Genomic DNA, 21345 nt, shown 5'->3' on the forward strand with positions numbered 1-21345 from the left:
TGCATACATAAAGGTTTTAGAGAGAAGAAAATGAATTTTATTAACCATTCCATTGAAAGTTTGATTGTAAAATATTGTCTTTTGTTTTCTTTTTAGATTATGTACATCAATTTAAAACACTGTTTTTATAATTGTATTGTGAAAAGATTATATATACTATTTGTTATTTCACCCTCTTGATCTCATATAATAATAGTTTAATAAATATCATTAAAACTCATTCATTCATAATATTTATTTCTTTTTCTTCATATCCAATAACTTATCATTATAAATTTAAACAACCACAAAAATATATACTATTATTATAAACATTTAATTAGCCTAAACTAAAAGCTAAGGAGAGTTTATTTTCCTTCCAATATTTAATAAAAAAAAACATACCGCCCACAGAAAAAGGAGGCGATGCCACTGAAACTCTTTAAGCAGAAATCAGGCCTAGCATGCGTATCTTCTCCCTCCCCTCAGTTAGCTTCGAATGAAAATACGTTCAGCAAATTTTTGTCTTTGACAAGAGGGAAATGGTCCTTTTGAACAAGCTGTGGTTAACATGCAAATGCGTCCAAAGGAATCTTAAATTTAGTTGGATTGGAGGAGGAAGAGAAGAATTAGATTAGAATGTTTCTCCGGGGGAAGAGGATAAGAATAGGAGAAGCGAAGAAGTGTGCAGGTGGCAAATGGAGAAAACATTCCCACAATGACATTCTCCCAAGAAGTGGCTATGGAGAGAGGGTTTCACCTTCATTCCCAGCGCTATGGTCTGACAATTGTGTCGGGAGCAGCGTTAGCCATCATCATCAGCAGCTGTTGGCGTTGGGCTTCAGTCAAGGGCAGGCCAGGGTGAATGCGATGGGAGGGTGGCAAGTTCAATTGCAAAGTCAGGAGCGTAGCAAGCACGTGAAAGCCGCGGTTAATTGCCCCCGCTGTGCGAAGCCACTCGCCATTTACTTGTCCGCTCCACCTTATCCTCGTATTCCGCCGCACCTTTCCACATGGGCATCCTACAAGGGGTTGGAAGCTGTAAACTTGTGTCCTAATTGCAAAACCGCTTATTATTTTCGGCCCTTTAATTTGGCGCCCCCACACGGAAATTTCGTTCAAGTGACTTCGTCGAATGGCAAGGCAATTGAGTTTGAGGGTGATGGTGACGAAAACGAAGAGGAGAAGAGAAGAGGCAGGGGGAGAGGCAGGATCGGCGATTTGCAATTTTGTTTGTGGGAGAGATTGAGGTCGCAGTCACAAGGGGAGCCTCCAGAGCACTGGCAGCCCCCTGGTCTGGCCATACCGCCTGCTGTGGCCCTTCAAGCTGCTTCTGCCTCTGTCTCTGCTGGCCGAGGAGGAGGAGGAGGAGAATCATCCTCCACAGATGCTTGGGGCGGTTTTAAACTTGGCAAAGATTTGCCAACTCCCAGACAAATCTGTGAAGGCCTCGACAAGTATGTCGTTGGACAGGAGAGGGCAAAAAAGGTTTCACCTTTCTATTCTCTCATTTTCAAATACTTAGAAGTCAGCAAATTCAAAATTTACACAATTAGTGAAGCCTTTTGATATAGTCCACATGCATTGCCATCACTAGAGTTGTGGTTATTATTTGGAAAGAGAACTATTCTTTTATCTTGTATTTTTTCAGAAGAGGGGTCTTGAAGGAGACTTTAAATGTTGGAATTAAGAACATTAAACGGTGGTATCAGATGCATGATCTTGTATCTGTCTGAAAATAAAAAATCTATAAATACACACTGCATTATTCTTTCTTGTGTCTACCATTCAACATTAGAGACTCTGCTTGATAGTTACGAAAAGGAGGATGATTTAATTGGACGATGATAATCGCAACACCATTGTTTTAGTTGCTTATGATTACAACAAGATAAAAGAAGTATCTCGCAGCTATAAACTTCAACCCGAATGAGAGAACACGAATTTTGGGAAGGTCTTCCAGGTCACTTCAACAAGAAATTAACTTTTTCTCAAGACGTGTGCTTAAACATTTTCTTTGAAGTAGGGTCAGAAAGCCAGCTTACATGCTTCGCATCTTATTCTATGTCAGCAATGTGAGTCTCGTTATCTAGATGTCTCGACTCTTGAAGAATATTTTCTTAAATCTTCTTGTGATTTTGATTTTGCTCTATTCTTCAGAATCTTGTTTAAATTCCCTATAGCAGTTTTTTTTTAACAATGTTTTGAGATTTGAACTTAAGACTTCCCATGTAGGAGGCTTGCAGCTAACTTGTAACTTCATTTCTCACATTATACCAAATTTTCCTTTTAGTAGGTTGCATATTCTTTTCAGTGTCTAAGGTGAATTATTTGATCCATGGAACTGTAATGTTTCCAAATTTCTAGTACCACAACATTTTTGATTGCTTTCGCATTGTGTATGTAATGAATTAGCAACCTGTCAATAGTGAATCATCTGCATTTCGCTAAAATCAAGGGCAGTTTGTACTGAATTAACAATTTAGTTGGGATCCGTGCACGGAGACAAATAAACAGTTTGAATTCCTAAAGAAAGGGACAATTAGCACATTGTTAGGAGTTTCAAAATAAAGGACAGTTATGTTGGTTGAAAATTTTGTACACCTGGGAAGATGTGCAAAATTGTGGTTTCAGTCACAATGTGTGAGTATAAAACTCTCCTAATTTAGGGAAGGCTCCCCCTCTACTACTACTAACACTAATCTAATTAGGGTGGAATGACATCTTATTCTCTTTCTTCAGAACAGACGATATTCTTTCTCTTATTTCAGCAAAGAAGTTACAGCAACAACAGTAAATAGAGAAATGAAACTTTTTGTAGGATTTTTAGAACATAAAGAGAAGCAAAGTTCCATGAAAGCACAAAGACTTCCGTCACTTCCTCGGGACGGGAAAATAGAAATGAAAGCACAAAGTCTTCAGCACTCCTACTGTCCTATCAACTTTCTCAAAATGATAACAGTGTACAACACACAACAACTCAAAGTCTGTGTATATGATGTACTTCACCTTACATGCACAAGTCTTAAAAATAAAAGCAGCACAAAGTCTACAAGTTATCTCCTTACTTGAGTTTTTTACACTAGCTTCAAACGTGATAAACAACTCAAAGTTTGAAAACCAAACATATAACTCTAAATACAATTAGCACCTCAAAGTTTGCAAGTTTGAATTTAAATCCCTCTTGAACAATAGAACAAAAATCACAATCAATTCCAGAAAATATCGTCACATAACAACTTTAATTGGCACAAAGTCTCAACACAACTTGCCTCTTTTATTGAAAGCAATTTGATTTACATCTAAGCTCAAAGTCTTAGAGTGCACATACAAACTGACAGAATTTTGTTGCATTGCCAAAAGATATAGATTACAATAGACCCCCTCAAGTATTTACAGGAGAGGAGCCTTGAGAAAAAAGTGGGAGGGTCCCAACTAATTTGAGAAATTCTCTCAACCACCATGACTTATTCCAACCACAGTCCTAATCTAACTCAACTTGTAGTTGTTTTACATGTATTTACATTTTACAAAAATGCAAGTGAAAGCAACACTTGCAATTACAAAATTTGTTTTTTACATGTAATTTGTCAAAACAAAATTACAAATGCATAATTGAAACTATTCTATGTGTCCAAAGACACGACTCTAACTACATCATCCTTTGTCTATGATGATCCTCATGCTGCTTGAGGATGCTAGAACTTGAAGTATTCAGGATTAGTGAAGAAATGTCGAATCGGAACGAGAATTTGCATTCTTAATGATCTTTGTGTCCTTGGCCAACGAACTTCAATCTCATCTTCTTGCTTGGGGTAGTACTGGCTTTTTCAGGAGGGAAGTTCTTTGCAAGGTTGAGGTAAGAAGCCTATCTCTGTCTTGAAAGCATTCTATGCTCTCAGTCATTCATATCACTTATCTATCTCCTTCTATGGCTCCGTCATGTTGTTGTTCTTTTTTTGTATCATCCTCCAATCTTGGAATCTACTTGCAAAATAAGGCCCATGCCTTAATTTGTTGATTTGGTAGGTTGTGTGTGCAAACAGGACTGACCTGGATTAGACAAAGGGGCTGCAAAAGTGGGGTCAAAGCTCAATTTCGGGTCTTGGGAGGCTGATTTCAAGTGTGGAAAAACAAGAGCATTGACTTGCAATTGTGGAGAACAAACATGCAACTTCATTTGTGCAATGGAAAAATACAAGTTTGCACTTGTAATTGGATCCTAGAGATTCATTTTCAAGTATTTTTTGAGAGCATTTTGGACCAATTTCGGGTTTTGAAAGGCTGACTGCAAGTGCAATTTAGGGAAAAACCTTGGCACTTACACTAGACCCGACTACAAGTAAGCATTTTGATTGGGTATGCTTGCAATCTTGTGGAAAGCTTTCATAATCTGTCTATGGGAATTTTGTGGAGGCAAGCAATTTTTTAAAACTTTTTGAAATCACTTGCAATCAGGTCTTAGAGACCCGACTGCAAGTAATGAAAGCCATGGATAATGAACTTGCAATCACCCTTTCAAGACCCAAAATGAAACATGTGGGCATAATAAAGAGGAAACAACAATAATAGGCATTATTGGTAATTGCTTGTAATGGAGGCAGTGTTCTTTTATGTGAAAAGTACTTGCAGCAGCAACATAAAAATCCGACCAAGGAGGGAAGGGCATCATCAAACTCAAATCTGCAAAATTGTGGCAATGGTAGAGCAAAAATGGGGGATTCAATAAAGTTGCAGACCTTGCCAAGTGTTCTTCATGCCAAAAATCTCTCTAATAGGGGTTTGAATGAGCCAGAGCAAGTAAAAATCAGTTGCAAAACTGATTTCGGGTTTGGAAAGACTCTTTACAAGTTTAAAATAACTTGTAATTCCTCATTGCAAGCATTTCGGTTTTTTCATTACCCATTACAAGTTGAAAATGTCTTGTAATCCTTTACTTGAAGCAAATTGGGTTATTTTTGGTTCATTACAAGTTGCTTTTTGAAAATAACTTGTAATCAAAGCTTTTAAAATCACTTTACAAGTTTGAAATATGACTTAAAGGCAAATTCGGGTCTTAAAAGTCACTTTACAAGTTTGAAAAAAATGACCTAAAGGCCAATTTTGGGTTTTAAAGGACACATTACAAGTTAAAATTTCAATTACTTGCAATCACCTCAAAAAGACCCCACTTACACTTAAAGTGAAAAAAGAAACATAAAGTGAAATTTAAAACTTGTAATTGCATCAAAAAGTTCCTACCTGCAGTTCTAAAAGACCCGCACTTGCAGTGACTTTACTTGTAATGACATCAAAAAGACCCCCACTTGCAGTGACTGCTCTGAAACCCGAAATTGCACAGAAAATGGCCAAAATGAAGGCCAAAAGTAACCAAAATTTTCACAAAGATGGAAGATAAACTCATGATTGATGGTAAGTGATTGCTCTGAAACCCGAAATGGCACAGAAAATGGCCAAAATGAAGGCCAAAAGTAATCAAAATTTTCACAAAGATGGAAGATAAACTCATGATTGATTTACCATCGAGAAATGTAGACTTTCCACCTTGAAAAGCGTGCCTTAGAGCCTTAAAATCACAAATTTCAAGCAAAAAGTTCCCTACTTGCAGTGATTGCTCTGAAACCCGAAATTACACAGAAAGCTAGGAAAATGAAGGCCAAAACTCACTAAAAATTGGACAACAATGACAAACACACTCCCTGATGATTTGATACTAATAAATGTGAGTTTTGCACCTCATAAAACATTCCTTAGAGACAAAAATGACACATTTTGAGCAAAAATTTGTAGGGGTTGTTACATTTTTGAAAATTAAAAAATGAGGACAAGTAGTTAGACCTAGTTAGGACCAAGAAGTATAGTTAGGGTTTGTTGTAGAACATTAACGAAATGGATTGAGGATGATTGATCAATCAGTCATAGGTTACTACCAATAGACTTATTCTATCCCCAACCCTTCTGCATAAGGAGGAGCTGCATGATCATTTCTGAAGGGTCTTTTGCGATGAAGAAGGTATTTCCTAGAATTTTAAGGAAGAAGTTGATGGCTTTTCCACATGAGGGTGGCTCACTAAAGAGCCTAGGTTATTCTATGTTATCGGTGATACTATAAGAGATTTTATATTTGTTGTTTATACAAGTACTTCCACCAAGAAAATATAAATTTGCCGATTTGTATTTCAGTTCTGTATTTTGGTCCATATCTGTACATTGGTTGTGGTTGACATTTTCAGGTTCAGGTTCACAACAATGGTATCAGAGCACCAATCCTGCCAACATGAATTCATTGATCAGCACAATGAAGAAGATCAAGAGCAAGCAAAGTCATGACGAATATTTGCTGAGAGTGTACAACCAATGGTGGAGAGTGTAAGGGATGTGTACCAAGCAATTCAGGAATTGTTTACACTTTATAGTACACAGCCACATTTCTTGTGGAGCTGAATCATCCCATAGTTTGCAGCCCATATCTTGTCCATCCCCTCGCCAAAAAATTGCTTACATTACATAGTCACATTTCTTGTGGAGTTGAATCATGCCATTGGTTTCAGTTCATATCTTGTCCATCCCGTCACTGAAACCTGCAAAGCCCAGCCCATGATGCAACTCCTCCACCATTTCAGAACCCTAGACGGGAAGCTTGGGACTTTAATGATGATATTAATGGCTAGAGGGTAATGAGAAATGACATTGGTGGGCAAGACTACACTATGATAGGTCCACAACACTGCACACTGTTGTGATGTTTTCACACATTGCCCCATTGTAAATGGGGACCCCTATTTTTTTGCTTGGTAGCATAGTTGTCTAGTTTGGCAATAATTTTGGTGTCTTTAACCTTTTGCTTGCGAGAAGATGGAGTGCCTTGGTTGTCAGGATGTGATCAAGTCAGCATTTCTCTGTCTTGGACTATGATGAGCAAACAACCTTCGGCTTCCTTTTTGTCGAAGTGCTTAAGTGTTTGATAGGAGTAAAGAGCTTCATTGAAAGGTGATTCACAATGTAACCCATAGGCTAAGTCATGAGATAAGTTTTATGAATGATGAGCAACTCTCAAGCAAGTAGAAGCACTTCAAGGACTGGATGAGGAAGAGAGGAATCATTCAAGGCCTAGGTGGATGTGTAATGTCCCCTACTCGGGTTTGGTCTAATTTAACCATAATTAATCTATTTTCAAAATACTAATGACTTATACTAACTTGATTAAGAGTCAAGTCTATCTTACACCAGTCAAATCTGTGATATTCGGTCTTTCTTTAGTCTATCAAGTACTTGCTAACTTACCATATTAAATACTCAATCTTATTCTGATTCATATAAATCCTTTACGCATTTATTAATTATTATTTATTTGTATGAATTATTACGTGATATTACAGAGTTATTTCTAAAAGTCTTATGCAACCTTAACTATTATATTAATATCTATTATTATGAATATCTATATTTACAATCATTATATTACTCTTATTCTGATTTGAGTATATATAAAATAGTATTACCAATTATTTATGGATTTCCTAGTATCTTTTTATATTATTACTAACACTATTACCACTTAAAACAATCCTAATTAGTAATGTGTTTAGGGGGTGGTATTGGCAGACAGATCTGACGCATGTCAGATCTGGTCTGCCACTGTCTTGATATCCTTATTAAATATATTGCACTCTATGTTAACATTTTCATTAATATTAACCTCTGCATGGAAACATTATCTGATTTCATATAGTAAAAGTATATCCCCACGCATACCATCAAGGTCAAGGATGCTACCGCCGTAGCTTAATACTATTCTGATGTGTTCTGATCGGTGGTTCCCCATCATATGTATCCCCTTTGTAAATCTGTCTTTGAATGATTTATTCTCTTTATAATTTATACACACATTGGCTGGTGTATGTACGTTAGATCTTCCTCTTCCACGCCATACTTATTATATCACTCCTTATCTGATCCAACGCACGCTATATCTGTTCCAATATATATATAATTCTCTTCCCGTCTTTCTTTCCTTCAGGCTGTGCCCCTTTTATGCTCTTCATGAACCATACCTCCCCATTCCATCCCATGTTCCAATCTCTATATATCTTTACATCTAAGGATCATATCCTTTTGAATAGACACTTAACTGAAGAGACACGTCTTATTTGTTAATTGTATTCCTTCACTTTTAAATCTTCTATAAATTGCACCTCTTAGAAAATCATTACTAGCTATAATCAAATCACATCTTCTTATGGATATGTTTCTTTGATAGAATATACTTCGCTTCCCTTAGCACATCGTACTTAATTATCTTGGCTATTTATATTAATATGAATTGAATTCTGAATCGGCCAGCATGATAAGAACCGGTCTTAATACATTGCTTTGAAAACTGATCCTTGCCGATCGCTGCTTCTATATGAATAATCCTTGCTAGTTAATTCATCTTCGAATATTGACTTTTCTTTTCCCTTGAATCAAATGACATCAGCGAGAGTCTATTAATTGTTGTTTATTCTAAACAAACACCCTCTGCATTTCCTCTTAGTAAACTCGCTGTCATAACATAAACCTTTAATTTCATTGTTGCTAGCACCGTAATTAACGATCGAGGGGAAACTATGAAGTCTTACATATTGTAAGACAATTTCAAGCTTGTAATTATGATTTGTTTACTGTTTGCTCTAGTGCCATTGGTGGGGACATAACAGTCCGCCCTTCCCGAAATTGCTTGTCCTCAAGCAATTGACAATTTTCTCAAACCGAGTCATCCCCCAATAAAAACAAAAGGGATACATAGGTAAAGGTATGAAGCATATATGAAGTACACACACAATACATGTATTAAGAATACATGAACCATACACAAGGGTACACTTAAGGCATGAATCATTCATAAGGTACGTTAACAAGTAAATTCATGTTAAACACGAAATGAGTGTAAAGCAAGTAATACACACGAAGCCATTTAAATACATGCAAAGTTTGAAGTATACATGGAAGTCTTGACACATAGACCAAGTAATACTTGTAGCAATATCCACAATACACATAAGATATAAAGCGTACACATCACATGGAGGTGCAAAGCATGTATAAACACTCCTTGTACAAACCCAATACATTAGGCATACATATGAGTACATAAGACCTCAGTCATACATGAGAGTACACATAAGGTGCAAATCCAAAGCATATAAGGCAAGAAGAATCTCTATCAAACATGGAGTATACACAAGGTATGAAGCATGGTGAATACAATTAAGGTATGCGATATACAAGTGAAATACAAGTAACACATGAATCATGGAGTGCATAAGCAGGGGTTTACATAAGTTATGAAGCACATAAATTATGAAGCATACATGTACCACATATTCGCTAAGCAACACATAGAGCATAAAGTGTTCATGAATCCACAAAGCATGAAGAAACATGTACATAGCACCTGAGCATAGCATACAAATGAATATACCTTGAGGAAAGAAACATGTACTTGAAGTACAAAGCATACAAACGAATATGCTTGAAGCACAATGAATACACGTGAAGTATAAGGCACCCAAATGAGTGCACTTGTAACATGGAGCATAGATGCATGGCATGGAGGATTCACTTAAAGCACAAAGTAATATGCACTAGTTAAGGCATGAAATATGCACTATAAGATATGTAAGACGTGATGCAATACACAAATGCATCTAAGGTACAAGGCATTCATAAGAAAGACAATCATGGAGTGATCACATAATTGTACAATACAATTATACATGTACACATACAATCGAGCAAACATATTGAAGGCACAATGAATGCATCATTATCAACAAATTATGAAGAGTATATATATTTAAGAGAAGCATACATAAGGCACGCAATTCACTTAAAAACATATCAGACATGTAGCACAAATCCATAAGTATATACATGAAGTATGAAATAGCACACAAGTAAACACAAGGTAATATACATAAGGCATGGAGCATAGATAGAGCACTCACATAAAATACAAAGTACCATACCAATACATTGAGGCACACACAAGATAAGAAACAATACACAAGCATACATAGGGTATAAAGCACATATGAGAAAGACACACTTGGAGTGGACATGCTGAAAACATATCAGTTATGAAGCAACACATAAAGACACAAGGCATGCATGTTGAAAAAAACATTAGACATGAAGCAATCTATGAATACACATAGTATATATATATATACAAAGAATACAAGAAACATACATTATAAAGGTGCATGATGTAATCATGCTGAAAACATGACAGCATTAAGCAATCTCAGAAGCATTTATACCAAACATACATATACAATGTTGAGCAATCGGTTGAAGACATATCAGGCAAATAGCAAATACATAATCATAAATCAGCATTTTCATATGCAAATATCATAATATAACTTGTGATGCCATTAAAACCATGCCTAAACTTAAACCAATCCGTCCCTTTTCCCAGAAGAGGGTTTGGCTGCCTAGGGCGCTTGACACCACCTCTTTAATGTAGCCCAGATTATTGGACTCAATCCATTCACCCTTGGGGCCTGCAACCCATATTTCAAGAGGAGTCTTTCACCCTTGGGGCTTTCTATTGGATGGATTTACTCCGCCCCTCCCTAGCAGCCCCCATCTCCCTTGGGGATGTGGAGAAATACGGGACTGATTATAGTTTTAGGACAATTATACTCTGTCAATTATCAAAGGCAACATCTATGTTACTACCTCAATTAAGCGTAGCTAACTAGCTTTGTAATATAACTTCTTAAAATTATCCCTAATCTCCACGGTTTTGTCCCTTTTCCCAGAAGAGGACTTTGGCTGTCTAGGGCGCTTGACACCAACTCTCAATTAGCCCAGATTACTGAACTCAGTCCATTCACCCTTGGGGTTTGCATCCCAGATTTTAGGAGTCTTTCACCCTTGGGGCATCCTATCGGATGGATTTACTCCGCCCCTCCCTAGCAGCCCCCATTTCCCTTGGGGATGTGGAGAAATACGGAACTGATTTTTAGGACAATTTAAAGATATTTTGTTTATCAATTATTTATTTATCTCGTTATTTATTCATAAACTACTATTTATTGCAGTTGGCCTTGCTGCTGAAGCATACCTCAGATAGCCTTGCATGGCAATTTATTGCCCAACTGTTTACTCATTTTGTTTCCTTTTCTAAGCATTTACTAACTCCCGCAGGATGGTAGGATCATCGCTCTAATACCATTTGTAATGTCCCCTACTCGGGTTTGATCTAATTTAACCATAATTAATCTATTTTCAAAATACTAATGACTTATACTAACTTGATTAAGAGTCAAATCTATCTTACACAAGTCAAATCTGTGATATTCAATCTTTCTTTAGTCTATTAAGTACTTGCTAACTTACCATATTAAATACTCAATCTTATTCTGATTCATATAAATCCTTTACGCATTTATTAATTATTATTTGTATGAATTATTACGTGATATTACGGAGTTATTTCTAAAAGTCTTATGCAACCATAACTATAATATTAATATCTATTATTATCAATATCTATATGTACAATCATTATACTACTCTTATTCTGGATTGAAGGTGAAATGTTTGAGATCTGACAGAGGAGGAGAATTCTGTTTCGGTGAGTTTGATTCATTTTGTGAGAAGCATGGAATTAGAAGACAATTATTTGCTCCTAGAACCCCACAGCAGAATGGAGTTGTTGAAAGGAAGAACATGACTATCTTGGATGCTGCAAGGACTATGCTGATTGAAGGGAATGTTCTAAAGATCTATTGGAGGGAAGTTGTTAGCACAACTGTTTACACATTCAACCGAGTGCATATAAAAGGCGATACCAGTAAGACTCCTTATGAGCTATGGTTTGGTCCTGTTCCTACTACTAGATATTTTAGAATTTTTGGTAGCAAGTGTTATATCAAGAGAGATGACGATATAGGAAAGTTTGATGCAAGAAGTGATGAAGGAATTTTCTTGAGATATTCAACAAAGAGCAGAGCCTATCGATGCTACAATAAGAGACTGAGAAAGATAGTGGAAAGTGCAAATGTGAAGGTTGATGAGAATTGTGGAAAAGAGATCAGAACATGCGGGTGTGATGATGGTCAGCATGTTGTTCTAACACCTATTCAAACTGAAGAATTGATGCAGAATGATCCGGTAGAGACAACTAACCCGGATATTGCTGTTGCCAGTGGAGAGATGCAGGAACCTGAAAATAAGAATAATCAGAAGACTCCGAGGTATGTAAAATTGAATCACTCTGAAAATCAGATTATTGGTGTTAAAAATAAAGGTGTGATGACTAGAAGAAGGCTAGCTGTTGAAGAGGTGTGTTTGATTTCTAAAATTGAACCTAAAGATGTTGTTGAGGCTTGCAAAGATGACAATTGGATAAGGGCTATGGAAGAAGAATTGAATCAGATTGAAAAGAATAACACATGGGAACTTGTGCCTAGACCTAAAGATAAGAATGTGATTGGTACTAAATGGGTATTTACGAACAAATTGAATGAAGTCGGTGAAGTTGTCAGAAATAAAGCAAGATTGGTATTCAAAGGATATTCACAAAAGGAAGAGATTGATTATGAGGAGAATTTTGCTCCGATAGCTAGACTTGAAGCTGTTAGACTGTTGCTTGCATATGTTGCTTATAAGGATTTTAAGGTATATCAGATGGATGTCAAGTCAACCTTTCTGAATGGTGATCTTGAGGAAGAAGTCTACATTGAGCAACCTGATGGATTTTCATTATCAGATGATGGAGACATGGTATGCAGACTGAAGAAAGCTCTTTATGGATTGAAACAAACCCCTAGAGCTTGGTATGCTAGATTGGATAAGTATCTATTGAAACTGGGATTTAATAAAGGTACTACTGATAGGAATCTATATTTCAAGATTGAGAATGATAACATTTTAATTGTTGAAGCTTTTGTTGATGATATTATCTTTGGAGGAGATGATAACTTGAGCATGAAGTTTGCCGGTGATATGCAGAAAGATTTTGAGATGTCTAGGATAGGAGAGATGAAATTTTTCTTAGGATTGCAGGTTTCATAGACTGGAAAAGGTATTTTTATATCTCAAACTAAATATGTGAAGGAATTGCTAAAGAAGTTTGGATTAGAAGACTCTAAACTGGTTGGAACTCCTATGGTGACTAGCTGCAAATTATCTAAAAATGATGAATCTCCGAAAGCTAATCAGACCTTGTACAGATCTATGGTTGGTGGACTGCTATACCTAACTCAGACTAGACCTGACATTATGCATGCTGTGTGCATGACTGCTATATATCAAGCTGATTCGAAAGAGAGTCATGTCACTGCTGTAAAGAGGATATTCAGATACCTGAAAGGAACTGTGGATTATGGTTTGTGGTATCTGAGGAATGATGATTTCATGTTATGTGCTTACATTGATGTTGATTGGGCTGGTGATGTTGATGACCGAAAAAGTACCTCCGGTGGTGCATTCTTTTTGGTTAAGAAATTGGTTTCATGGGCTAGTAAGAAACAAGATTCAATGTCCCTATTTACTGCTGAAGCTGAATACATTGCTGCTGCTAGTAACTGCACTCAAGTTGTTTGGATGAAGCAAATGTTGAAGGATATCAGAGTTATCTATGATGAGCCTACTGTCATATATTGTGATAATTCCAGTGCTATTAATATGTCAAAGAACCTGGTGCAACATTCAAAGACTAAACATGTGTCAATCAAGTATCATTTCTTGAGAGAAAAAGTCAGTGAAGAGGAAGTGAAGCTAGAGTATGTGTCTACAAAGAACAAATTGCTGATATTTTCACTAAGCCTTTACCTGCAGATACATTTGTCTATTTGAGAGACAAGTAAGGGGTATCTACCCCTCTTGATGAGAACTAGATGCATTGAGTTGCATCAATCTGGTGGACTTCACAGTCTTATCCTTTTGTCCGGATTGACGAGTTTATGCTGCTCCTCTGGTGGAGTAGTCTGTTTGAAGCTGGATTGGTTATATGTTTAAGGTAGAGAGAATCATGATTTGCTTATCTAAGGGAGAGAGTAAGTTTGGTTTTTCTGCTTTGAGAATCTTTGTCATTGATGTCAAAGGGGGAGAGAAGCATGTGAAAAACTGTTTTATCTGCTTGATCTTAGGGGGAGTTTGTTGGAGATGTTTTCTTTCTTTGCATTGATTGTTTTTCACATTCATATGTAGCCATCAATGCCAAAGGGGGAGATTGTTGGACATTGCTACTACTAGGATATGTTGTTGTCATTGATGTCAACATATTCATGTGATTTATTGCTCCGATGATTGTAGATTGGTTTATTGGGATCACGGTTTGGTATATGGAGTATTTCTAGTGTCATTACATCTTTTTGTATTGGTTTCAGTGATCCGGGAAGCTTAATTGATCATATCATATGATCTGGTTTGCAGTTTGGTTTTTCTGATCAGTGCTTTGCAGAGTTTGGTATTTCCTCCGGTATATTCCGGTGTGATTAGATCTTGAGTTGAGATTTTGAGAGATTGTTTGGGATGTTCTTGTGTATCTTCATTTTGGATGGTTCGTGATTTGGTGTTCGCAGGTTATCTTTCTTCGTAACAGTTGCTGTTGTTTGAGTGTTCTTGAGTTTCAGATGTTGATCGATGAAGATTTGATAAGTGGTGTTGGTACAATTGTTACTGATGATTCTAACATGCTTGCTGGTGTTTCCTAATTGTGTCCTATTTGTTTTGATGATCCGCATTGATCGTTGTGCAAGTTTTTGGTGATTTTGCTGAACTGGTGATGTTCTTCGTGTTATGCGGTATTCCTGGTGGTGTAGCGTGTTGCGGTTGATCTTGGCGTGATTTCCGGTGGTGTTGCGTATTTGGAGATTTGATTTAGGTCCATGTTATATCATGTATATCATTATATTGGTCCGGTGGTCGATCTTTGTATCGTGTAATTTAATTTTGTAATTGGGTGTTGAGGGTTTAGCTGACCTTGTTGTCAAGGTTGATGAGTTGTATAAATAGGTGATAAAGTCATGTAATTTGGATATCGAGGTGGTGTCTGCATTATCAGAGAGTGGTGTATGTGTGAACAAAGGGATTCATCTTTCGGTGTGGTGTATTGAGCAGAGATTGGTGGAGAGCAGACATATGTGCTTAACCGGAACTATCATCAGGCATTAGTAGATGCTATTATTGCAATTCATTTCTTCCGGATTGTAGTCCGAATCTTGTTGTAAGTCAGTGAGACTTCCCTGAGGGTTGTAGCCTTCCGGGTTATTATATTTTGAGCAGTGAGCTCTAGGCAGTGAGCCTGAATGTAGGTGCATTCACCATTGTAACATTTACACATATTACTGCAGAGTATCATCTTATTGTGGGTAGGTTCCCACCGTGGTTTTTCCCTTAACCGGGTTTTCCACGTCAAAATCTTGGTGTTGTGTGTTGTGTCATCAATTTGCTTATCTTTGTTGTTGCTGCAGTTAATCAGTTGTGTATTTGTGGTTAAGTTTGATAATCCGGTGAAAACTGATTCACCCCCCCCTTCTCAGTTTTCCTTCATTGTTGTTGCCAACATAGCCTTGGTATCTCCTTTGTCCATTGAAGTAATCAAATCCGCTCGAGAAGGCCCATTAACGGGCCAATTAATTATTTATTTATATTACTATTTTTAATATGTAATTAATTAAAGTGGCTAATTTATTTGTTAAGAAAAGTTACCTATGTAATAATGGGTCGTGTCCTTTGACTTTTATGGTGCACTCCTCTATTATAATACTCATGTTTTCCTTTCTTATTCTTCTTTCTTTTTTAAGGTTTAAGGTCCTATTATGTCAAGTGTTTTTTTGAGTTTTTGAGATGGGGGGAAGGATGGGTTTTCAACTGAAAATGTTCCAAAATTTTGGGGACAGCTGTATAATAATAAATTTTAATAAAAATTTATATAGGTTATAAAAACTAAAAAGAGATATAGGTAACTTAAACTAAACAATGCCAAGGCCCAATTTAAATTGTTGAATCATGATTCATACATCAAAATGACAATGTAATAATTAATCCTTGAATATCGATGATTCTTCATGAATCATCATGCTAGCTGAAAATTGAAATATTCAAATAGGTTATAAGTTCAAAGATCGAAGTACCAACTAGAGTCTCATTCTACAAGCAACAAGCATGAAAACGTTAAAAATAAATTACCAAAAACAATTCTACAACTATTTTTGTTCAAGCAAAAAGCTCAAAATCATAATCATCATCATCATCTGCAAATTCATATGAAGGAAACTCATCATTGTAATTGTTGGAATGAAGTGAATCTAGTTCCTCCAACTACATTTGCACATCATTATCATAAATTTGACTGGCCCTTGAGGCTTTGCATCTCACCCTGGGCTTTGCCTATAATCATGTGTCTTTTGATCAATCAGGCACAATGCATTATTCATTGCAATGAGCTTTTCCTCTCTTGCAAAGGTAAGTCTGTTCTTCTTTCGAGAGTGGATAAAGCTATATGTGGATTAGTTCCTCATAGTAGTAGAGGAACTCGAAACTTGTGAGAGAAGATGAATGTGTACAATAATTCAGGAGGCCCACAGATTGTCCACCAACTAGCTTGGACTATGTTGAAGTGTGCCTATCAATCCTTGTTGACGTCTTGTAGTCATCTAGCTCCATGAACTTAATCCAGTCAACTTTGATCAATTTAACTTCCTCTAAACCATAATTGTTTTGATGGCTTTCATGAAGCCATTCCTCTCTTCATGATCATTAATAGGAAGAATTCTAACAACTCTTTTTGCACACCATTTTGGATTCAAAGCATATGCATCCATGTGTGGAGGGACACTCAACTTCTCTTACCTTTTTTGGATGTTGTGGTGAATATGCTCATTGTACAACTCTAGGGTGGGGTCTTTCACACAAATGGTGGCATTTATTTGGTCAAGCATGCTACTAATGCACTCATAGATCTCCCTAGGACTAGGACTATCAACATCCCCATATTTGATGACAATGAAAACAAGCTATACAAAAGATGTGATGTATCTCACATTCGACCAAAAAGTATCATTGTTCATAGTCACCTTCATCATTATCTCTTGCATAACCTTTGATTGTTTCAACTTGTTCCAATCTTGTTTCATAAGCATAGGTTGCAATGGCTCTTGCAAATCAAGCATCTTGTAGAATGAAATAGGAAGTGCAATCAGCGTACAATACCTTAATTCTGATTTGTTAATATGGTTGTATCCAAGCATGTATTAATTGTTTGTTGGCCTTTGGGTAGTTAGAGTCACTTGATAGATGGTTGTGTTCTTGTGGCAATTGTCGAGTTTGTTAAGTAGCCTTTGTGTAGTCAGGAAAGGTAGTCTCATCCTTGGTCTACTTTTCTAATAACTTCATGGTGAATAAAGATATACTTTTATTCCTTTGTCTGATATGCATGGTTATTTTTGTTATGAATTCAAGTATTAGTTAAAGAAATTTAGACCCAAATAAAGGCGAGAAGAGACTAGAAGGTGGTCAAAACCATAAGATTGGGAAATGTATAAGGGTCGTAGAGAAAAGAGAATGGAGAAGAAAATGAAAAATAGTTGAAGAAACCCCAATAGTACGAGTTCAAAATTGAAGCCTTTCTTGAGAAAGAATACAACGTTAAGCTGTAGTCAAGGAAACAAAAACATTTACACTCCAAGAAAACAAATGTAGGGAAAGTGGGAGGAGATATCCAAGCACTTACTACTACTTGAGGAAGTGTGGATTTATCTTTCTGTTCAAGTGGAAAAATAAAGACAACCTTCACTAAATGAGGGAAGTTGGGAGATGGAGTCTGATTCCTTCATAGACATGTACGAGATTTGACCTTAGGGCATTGAAACGTTGTCGATTGGCGAATAGGTTGACAAACCAATGGTGTATAAAAGAAGAATTTAAGGTGAAACAAGTGCTTAGAATGCTGAAGCCGAGGGAATAATGGAGGATTCCCATGTGGTTGAGAATGCGAGAGAGGCAGCAGAACATTTGAATCAAAACTCCCTAGCAAGTAGGTTGTAATGCCTTGCCAAGGAACCCTAGAGGATAAGAGCAAAATGTACAAGAAATGCATGGAATTTTTTTTTTTGAAGTAATCAAGTGTCATCATGCATAACATATACAAGTATAACACTCAACCTGAATACAAGATCAACTATATGTTAACCAACTAAGCACATGCGGAAGACTAAACACTTGGAACTCCATCCGAGATAACTCAAGTCACCTCTAAGGGTTCCCTGATGTCGCTACCTTAGCAATGCATCCAAGACTGAATCAATATCTCATGACCCACTATGAGATGACTAAATCGACCTCCAACACTAACCATCATATCTATGCTCATTTTAAAACACCAAATAGAAATGTTCCTATGATAGCATCATGATACATCAAGAATGAAGAAGCATAAGAGATCATATAGCATGCCCAATTCCAACATCGGTGCAAGTAAAGCAATACCAATACATATTGGAGTGTTCCATACATACGTGATCAATGATACAATATATGATCCAATATACAAATGATTACATCTCGCAATATGTCATGTCCCCTTTTCAAAAATAAAACTTAGTGTTTACAGTAGGCCAGTTTGTCCAAAATTAGTAAGTCAAGTCCTGCGAACAATTTGGGAAATAATGTTCTAAATGGAGAAAAATCAAATCAGATTTTAATGTCAAATTATTAAATGGCATTTTAAATTAGTTGGAGCCAAAAATGGCAAGGGGGTTTGGAGAATCGCAAAATTAGTAGTTATTAGTCTTCTTGAATTCAAACTCAGATACCGGTTCTTGCCTATTTTGGCTGGGTCCTGGTCCTGGTCCTTGCCCGGTCCTGGTCCTAGCCTGGTTCGCCCTGGGTCCCACTCGGGTCTTGCCTAGGCGGCTGGGTTCCCTGTGGGTCCTGTCACGCAGGACCCACAGGGAACCCAGCCGCCTGGGCAGGACCCGGGTGGGACCCAGGGTGAATCCAGGAGGACCCGGGTGAACCCAAGAGGACCCGGGTGAACCCAAGCCCGTGGGTTCCCAAAAACAGGGCCCACGGGTTAGAAAGCAATTAAAAACAATTAAAAAACAATTTTTTTATTTATTTTTTACATCTAAACCCTAATCTGCCCGTCTATGATGCATTTCATGCATCAAAACATGCATTCAACCTATTCTACTTGCATTTTTGATGATTTATGATATATCAATATCAGAATATTTATTGGCATTGGCAATTATGGATTTATGATTTATGATTTATCTGTTATCATTTATGTATCATTGTATGGGAAAGTTACATTGTATGTTTCATATTTGTATGTTTGAACTGTGAACATATATAATTTTGATGTTTGAAGTTTGAACATATATATATATATATTAAAAAAAATTAAAAAATATATATGTGTACGGACGAACCCGTACCCGTACCCAATTTTTTTTTTTTTTGCCGAATCCGTGAATCCGTACCCGAATCCGAACCGGAATCCGAACCGGAACCGGTAACTTAGAATTCAAATGAAGAAGTTGGATAAAATGGCAATTTCTATTTAAGTGGTGGAAGTGGAGACGCATTTTTAGAAAGGCAGTTACAACTTTTGAAATGCAAGATTCCCTCCTCTTTGGCATGGGGATTTTGGCACCCAAAAGTGCTTTTGGATTATTGTGCCTTTTATAGTGATTTCGACTTGTTTTGGATTCATTCTATCTTATCATTTTTAATAGAGTTTTGTTGTTCTTCTTCAGAGGCTGCGAAACCATTGAAAGAGTGATCTTCCAGGCTGATAAACCAGGGGGATAGAGGCTTGCAAGCAGTGTGTTTACAAGTCTCCACTGGCAATCACATCCAGGGGTTGCAGTTGTGCTTCAAGAGACTTTATATGTGTTGTTTTGACAGGGGTTGTAATAAATTGTGTGTTGTAGTTTCTTAGTGCATTTTCAGATTTGTATTGTTGATAATAACAGCTTATATTGCTGTTCTTGCCTGTGTTAGACATTTATTTCATGCATCTTTCTTTGTGGGAAGTGTGAGGAGTTTGGAGAGCATTTTGGGTTTTGTAGTGGATTTGTGAAGCTTTGAGCTCCGTTTCTGGAGTCTATTTTGTAATGTTTCATGGCAGATTTGTAGACTATCACAAACATATATTTGCTTGCTGTTATAATGCCAAAATTTCTGTAGAATCTTCTTTTGTTATATGAAGGTTTTTAGTGTTTATAGGTTCATTGGGGCAATTCTCAGCATACCCGATTTCACGGCTTGTTTGCAAATTGTAAATCTGAGTTGGGTTATTAGAATTCTGTAAATCAAATATAAAATTGCAGCAAGGGTTATTACACAATAAGAAAAGAGAACGAGAATAATCCAATGCTAAGGAAGGAGGTAGCATCCATTGAGCTAGTCATGAACCAAATCCTTCGATCTCCAAAGGTGATTGGCAATGCCACCCAACCATGTGGTACCTTAAGTCCACCCCACCGTGCTTGTGGAGATAGTCACATGGCCCAAACAGTCATACAAGAATACAAGGGGTAGTAATGGGCTTACACAAGAGCCAAACATGGAGCAAATGCTCAACATAACATAACATCCCAACAAGAATCATAAAGCCACAACTAGATGGAAATGCCAACAATGCATCACTCACATCAAAGAGCAACAATCAAGTGAGGAAAGGTGCCTAAGCAATCAACAAGTCAAATACCAAAAGAATGAGGAAGCATCCTTTGTCCGCAACAATAAGGACAAGGAGGCACCTACAATAGCAACACCAAATCGCCATACGACATATGTCACAACGAGATAACCAAAGGATCAAGCAACAATAAATCTAGAGGGCGCTACTTAACTATCATGGCCTAGATACTAGAGTTCTAACGTAGGGAGTGTCATCATGTGTGCTCGTGAGGATGCACCACACGAAACCGAGCATTCTCTTGTACGGACGAGAATGACGGGCATGCATGTCCCAATGCTACATGAGCAAGTATGTCTCCAGACAAGTCCCAACACTCCATGTGCAGGCATGCCTTCCCAAGTCATCCTTAGCCTCGTACTAGCGCTCAAGGCATGCTCAGGGAACCACTTATCTTAATTAATATTTTATCCCATCTCAAGTTTATTATTAAGTTATCACATGATTAAGAAACTCCCCAACGTGATTGCTTGCATATCACTTTTGGCCGGGTGAGCGTTGGTAGCCACTCCCTATACCCACTTTTGTACCTAGTCCTAGGCTCATCCCATTCAATCGAATGAGGAATCAAAATAAAACAATGCAATGATTCACTTTTCCATATGCTCAATAACATCAAATGTCCCTTTTACGCAATGCGTTCTCATCGGTAGACA

The 21345-nt window shown here is 37.1% G+C and overlaps 1 protein-coding gene across 1 annotated transcript in view; it reads left to right on the forward strand.

The window, feature by feature from the left end:
- The first annotated feature begins 390 nt into the window (after positions 1-390).
- Positions 391-21345, forward strand: part of LOC131060202 (CLP protease regulatory subunit CLPX1, mitochondrial) — a 249427-nt gene continuing 228472 nt past the window's right edge. Inside the window, exon 1 of the mRNA XM_057993357.2 lies at positions 391-1467. Within this exon, the coding sequence (XP_057849340.2) occupies positions 619-1467 (849 nt within the window). The 5' untranslated portion in view covers positions 391-618. The remainder of the gene's footprint in view (positions 1468-21345) is intronic.

The sequence above is a fragment of the Cryptomeria japonica genome, chromosome 3 (assembly GCF_030272615.1).
Source record: "Cryptomeria japonica chromosome 3, Sugi_1.0, whole genome shotgun sequence".
Taxonomy (NCBI): Eukaryota; Viridiplantae; Streptophyta; class Pinopsida; order Cupressales; family Cupressaceae; genus Cryptomeria; species Cryptomeria japonica.